The sequence below is a fragment of the Mandrillus leucophaeus genome, unplaced genomic scaffold (genome assembly GCF_000951045.1).
Source record: "Mandrillus leucophaeus isolate KB7577 unplaced genomic scaffold, Mleu.le_1.0 Scaffold226, whole genome shotgun sequence".
NCBI classification, from domain to species: domain Eukaryota; kingdom Metazoa; phylum Chordata; class Mammalia; order Primates; family Cercopithecidae; genus Mandrillus; species Mandrillus leucophaeus.
In genome coordinates, this window is record NW_012102321.1 from 97,030 (window position 1) to 102,434 (window position 5,405).

The 5,405-nt window shown below is 38.6% G+C and overlaps 1 protein-coding gene across 3 annotated transcripts in view; it reads right to left on the bottom strand.

Annotated features, from left to right (window-relative positions):
• The window catches only part of CENPL (centromere protein L), a 35,367-nt gene that overhangs the window by 2,827 nt on the left and 27,135 nt on the right, over nt 1–5,405 (bottom strand). For 2 of the 3 annotated variants that reach the window (XM_011981409.1, XM_011981408.1), the window contains exons 5-6: nt 5,305–5,376; nt 605–1,147 (exon numbers count right to left, since the gene is read on the bottom strand). In XM_011981409.1, coding sequence (XP_011836799.1) covers nt 605–1,147; nt 5,305–5,376 — 615 coding nt within the window. Of the gene's footprint in view, nt 1–604; nt 1,148–4,408; nt 4,547–5,304; nt 5,377–5,405 lie in introns of all 3 variants that reach the window. The other variant, XM_011981407.1, reaches the window with a different exon arrangement.

The following is a 5,405-nucleotide window of genomic DNA, read 5'->3' on the forward strand; positions in this document are numbered from 1 at the left end:
CACCACACCTGGCTAATTTTTTGTATTTTTAGTAGAGACGGGGTTTCACTGTGTTAGCCAGGATGGTCTCGATCTCCTGACCTCGTGATCCGCCCGCCTCAGCCTCCCAAAGTGCTGGGATTACAGGCATGAGCCACCGCACCTGCCCTATTTCTGATACTTCTTATCAGAAATCACTCTGCAGAGAATAAAACAATGTCTGTATTATTTCTTTCCCAATAAGGATAGAAAAGCCTAGAATATAAAGATGACATCTTAGTCTTGTGTTTCTGGCTATAATTTTGTCTAACATACAAAATTCTCTATTACTCTGAAAATTAATTCAAAATTTCACAAGAAACAATTTTCAAAGTTTCAAAGTTACTACAAAATAATAATTCATATTATTACCAAAGGCTGAAGCACACAGCATATAGTGTTCTTCCATTATAAGGCTATATCTAGAAGGCTAAAGACTTTAGTAAACCATAAACCATAACATAAAAGCTCTCTGTTGTCTTGAATACATTCAAGTATGTTTCTTCAATGTGGACAATACACTCATCATACATTTTTAAAACCATAAAATGAGGAAAAATTACTTAACTAGATTGTTCAAACTAACCTTTATTTTTCCATCAGTATGTGCTGAAGCTACAGATGTTGAAACACGAACCAATCTTGTGGCTGATAAATGAATCTTGAAATGTCTATGGAAATGTGAATAAAGGCAGTCCATGAATAGGTCAACTTCTTCCTGGGTAACCTCCCCAGGTGTTTTGTGGATGCTGTCCCATAGAGCTTTTGCATCCTCTGGATGTATTGCATAAGAAATGTCCAGACTTTGAGGGCTACAGGGTACAGACCAAAGAAATTCAGTAGTAGCCACATAATGGTCCACTTTGCATGCAGTCCACATGGCAGCCATCCAGGAAAGATTAAATGCATTGATTGTTAAAGGACTGAAATAACAGTCAAAGGTTTTCTGAAACCAAGTTCCAATTATGGCTGTGTTAGAGTCTGCTCCATTTGCAAGGAATAAGGGCAGACAGGTGAAATCTTCTGAAACAGTCTCCAGAAGACTGTCTCCAAAAACACAGCAGAACCAGCCAGTCCACAACACTTTACCTTCTCTATTCTCAGATGGCAATTGAGATTTTGACAGAATCTACAAAGAAAGTAAACAGGTCCCTTAAATTCAAAAGTACATTTACTTCTAAATTCCATCTTCTCAAAATTAGTTCATTAAAAATAAGACGAGCCAATGTAATACCTGCAAAACAACATAGAGGGAATAGTCTCCCTAATGATTAACAGGACGTATAAAAATAATTGGCCTTTTTTTTTTTTTTTTTTTGAGACAGAGTCTCACTCTGTTGCCCAGGCTGGAGTGCAGTGGCGCGATCTCAGCTCACTGCAACCTCCACCTCCTGGGTTCAAGTGATTCTCCAGCCTCAGCCTCTCAAGTAGCTGGGATTATAGGCATGCACCACCATGCCCGGCTAATTTTTGTATTTTCAGTAGGGATGGAGTTTCACCATATTGGCTAGGCTGGTCTCGTACCTCTGACCTCAGGTGATCTGCCCACCTTGGCCTCCCAAAGTACTAGGATTATAGGCGTAAGCTACCATGCCTGGCCCCCAATATTCTTATACAGTGGAAACACGATGTATGGCAAGACCTTGGTGTAACCAAAATGCAAAATAAGAGCTACCAATATGGCATAACTAGGTGTAGTACCCTGAAACAAACAAACAAACAAACAAACAAAAAACCCTCAACTTTAGAAAGAACTGTGAAAGATCAAAAAATCCAATATGTTTGAATTCTTTCATTAAGGAAGACTTCAATATTTCCTAAGGCAGCACTATCAACTTAAAATGTTCTTTTATGGCCAGGCACGGTGGCTTACGCCTGTAATCCCAGCACTTTGGGAGGCCAAGACGGGCAGATCACGAGGTCAGGAGATCGAGACCACCCTGGCTAACATGGTGAAACCCCGTCTCTACTAAAAATACAAAAAATTAGCCGGGCGCGGTGGCGGGCGCCTGTAGTCCCAGCTACACGGGAGGCTGAGGCAGGAGAATGGCGTGAACCCGGGAGGCGGAGCTTGCAGTGAGTCGAGATCGGCCACTGCACTCCAGCCTGGGCAAAAGAGTGAGACTCTGTAAAAAAAAAAAAAAAAAAAATGTTCTTTTATATGTTAGACCCTACATTTTCTACCCACTGGTCCTGCTTTCTTCCTTTTGGGCATGTAGAATATAATCATATCTAATCTCTCTTCTACAGGAAAAGTCCTTCAGATATTTGATGGTCCCCATCATACATAGTACTAAATTCAACATTTCCAGTTTCTTCAGCCATTCACCTAAGACATGCATTCACATTCTCTCACTATTCTAGTCACTCTTCCCTGAAATTATTCTGCATAGGAATCATTCATAAGTGAACATAATTACTTTAAAAAGGTATGATTCGGGAAAGGAGGGGGAAAAACATCTGACTGCAAGACTAACCACCACCTTTAACCTACATTATACTATTAATGTAATCTCAGATTGCAGTTTTCTGGTTTTTAGTTGACAGCTTTATATAAACTAGCCCTGTATATTCATGTTTGCTTTATAGGTAAATCTCTCCCAACTTATACTGAGGCTGTAAATTTATTCCTACTAAAATTTTAATCTCTTCTGATTTGGCTCATTGGACAATCCATTCAGATAATTTAGGATCTTTTATTTTTAGCTGATTGCCTAACCCCTCAAACTTTAAATTTTAAGTTACATGACAAACATGCCTTCCAGATACTCAAAGAACTCTGTTAAAGCATTAAGCAGACCAAGGTTAAGATCACAGCTTTGTATCACACCCCTTCAGAAATGATCATTTACACAGTCCTTTTAACATATTTCTCCTTCTTATTCAAGAAATTTTGAAACACTCTCAAATACCTGGAAGCTTAGATATATTAAGTTTATCACACTTTCATGACCTGAGAGTCCTGTAATCCTATCAAGAAATGAGATTTAATTTTAAAACTATTAGAACACTATACCAGGAATTCAAGAGGTCATTTCTAATCCTCACAAGGGTAGATGCTTGCCTCATAATATGCAAGTCACAAAACTTCTCTGTGCATCAGGTGCTTCACTTGACAAAAACTGCTAGTTGTCTCTTGAGTATCCATTTCTCCTTCCACAATAAAATAGTCCCTTTATGGCCGGGCGAGATGGCTCATGCCTGCAATCCCAGAACTTAAGGAGGCCGAGGCGGGTGGATCACTTGAGCCCAGGAGTTTGAGACCAGCCTGGGCAACATGCTGAAACCCTGTCTCTACAAAAATATAAAATTAGCCTGGCATGGCGGCACATGCCTATAGTCCCAGCTACTTGGGGGGCTGAGGCGGGAGGACTACTTGAGCCCAGGAGGTAGAGGTTGCAGTGAGCCGAGACAGTGCCACTGCACTCAACCTGGGTGACAGAGTGAGAACCTGTCTCAAAAAAAAAAAAAGTCTCTTTAGTTAAGTTGGCAGAGTACCCACTGAAAAAACATTCTTTTCTAGTCTCCCTTCCAACTAAGATGTAAACAGAAATTGTTGGGTCTCAGCAAGATTTACTCTGCATCAGATTCTGTTTGTCCTTCCCATCTTCTTCCTACTTCCTGCCTAGAACTTAAATATAAGGTTTAGAGCTGCTGGAGACATCTTATGTTAGACCATAAGGTAACTTTTAGGATGAAAGTCATGCACTAAGGAGAAGAAAGAGCCTAGATTATTAATTATTTCATCAAGCATCATACCAGCCTTGGACAGCTTACATCCATGCACTTTAAAAAAAAAAAAAAAAAAAAAAAGAAGACAGTATACCACTATCTTGTTTAATTCAGTATTCTTTAGGCTAACCCTAATCCTAGAACATCTTGAGATCTTTGCCAATACCATGACCTATATCTGGGGTCACCAATTTTTTTCTGTAAAGGGCCAATTAGTAAGCATTTCAGACTTTGCTGGCAATATAGTCTCTGTTGCAACTTCTCAACTCTGCGGTTGCAGCACAAAAGCAGCCACAGACAACATATAAGCAAATAAAAGGGGCTATGTTCCAATAAAACCTTATTTACAAAAACAAGCAGCAGGTCAGATTTGGCCTATGATTTACTGACCTCTAATCCATACAAACAAAAAGTCAGTCCTTTTCAACTGCTTGAGAACTTAATTTCCTTATCCATTATTAAGATGAGTTAGCTCAAAAGAAACAGAAGCAGCAGGCATGAATAATAAACAAAATAAATCTGAGGCTGAGTGTGGTGGTTCATGCCTGTAATCCCAGCACTTTGGGAAGCCAAGGTGGGTGGATCACTTGAGCCCAGGAGTTCGAGACCAACCTGGGCAACATGGCAAGACCCTGTCTACAAAAAATACAAAATTTACCCGAGTGTAGTGGCATGCACCTGTAGTCCCAGCTACTTGGAAGGCTAAGGTGGAAGGATCACTTGAGCCCAGGAGGAAGAGGTTGCAGTAAGCCAAGATCGTGCCACTGCACTCCAACCTGGGTGACAAAATGAGACCCTATCTCAAAAAAAAAAAAAAAAGAAATGCAACATTTTATATTCCTTCCTGTAAGTAGTATATAAGAGCAATAGAACTATCTTGATTGATTAAGAAACCAGATTTATTTATTGTATTTTTTGTAGAGATGGCATCTTGTCATGTTGCCCAGGATGGTCTCGAACTCCTAGGCTCTGCCCGTCGTAGCCTCCCAAAGTGCTGGGATTACAGGCGTGAGCCACTGCACCCGGCTTTAAAATGTTACATTTCTGAAAGTAACCTGGCATGAAGTATCACAATATTTAATGATATATATTTTTATACTAAAATTCTACTTATAGAAATTTAATCCCAGAAAAACTCACAAAAATATAGAATTCCTAATGACATGAGTAATTGTCTACAATATTAGTAAAAATATAATGTACAAGTATGGGCAATATGATCCCAATTTCAAGACTATATAGATACAGATAACCAAACATATATACCAAAATGTTAAAACTATAATTTTTAACTTTTTTTGTACTTTCATGTATTTCCTCAGTTTTCAAAAATAAATATGATTTTGTACACAAACTACCTACATAGGCAGGAAAAAAAATTTTTAAGTTGATTATATCTAATTATTATAGTTTAGTCAAACAAGACATAAAATACATTATAAATCACAAACTTAGAAATTTTTAAAACAGTTAAGAAAATATCACAACAATTTCCAAACAAAGAAAATGCAGATTCTTTTCCCCTAGGAAGCAAGTATTGTTTATGTACTATACCTGGACAAGAAATGCTTCTGGATCCCTTTGTGTTCCTTTCATTCCTAGGAGAGTAGAAAAAATCACTTTGATGTTGAAGTCTTCTCCCACTTCCACAGCAA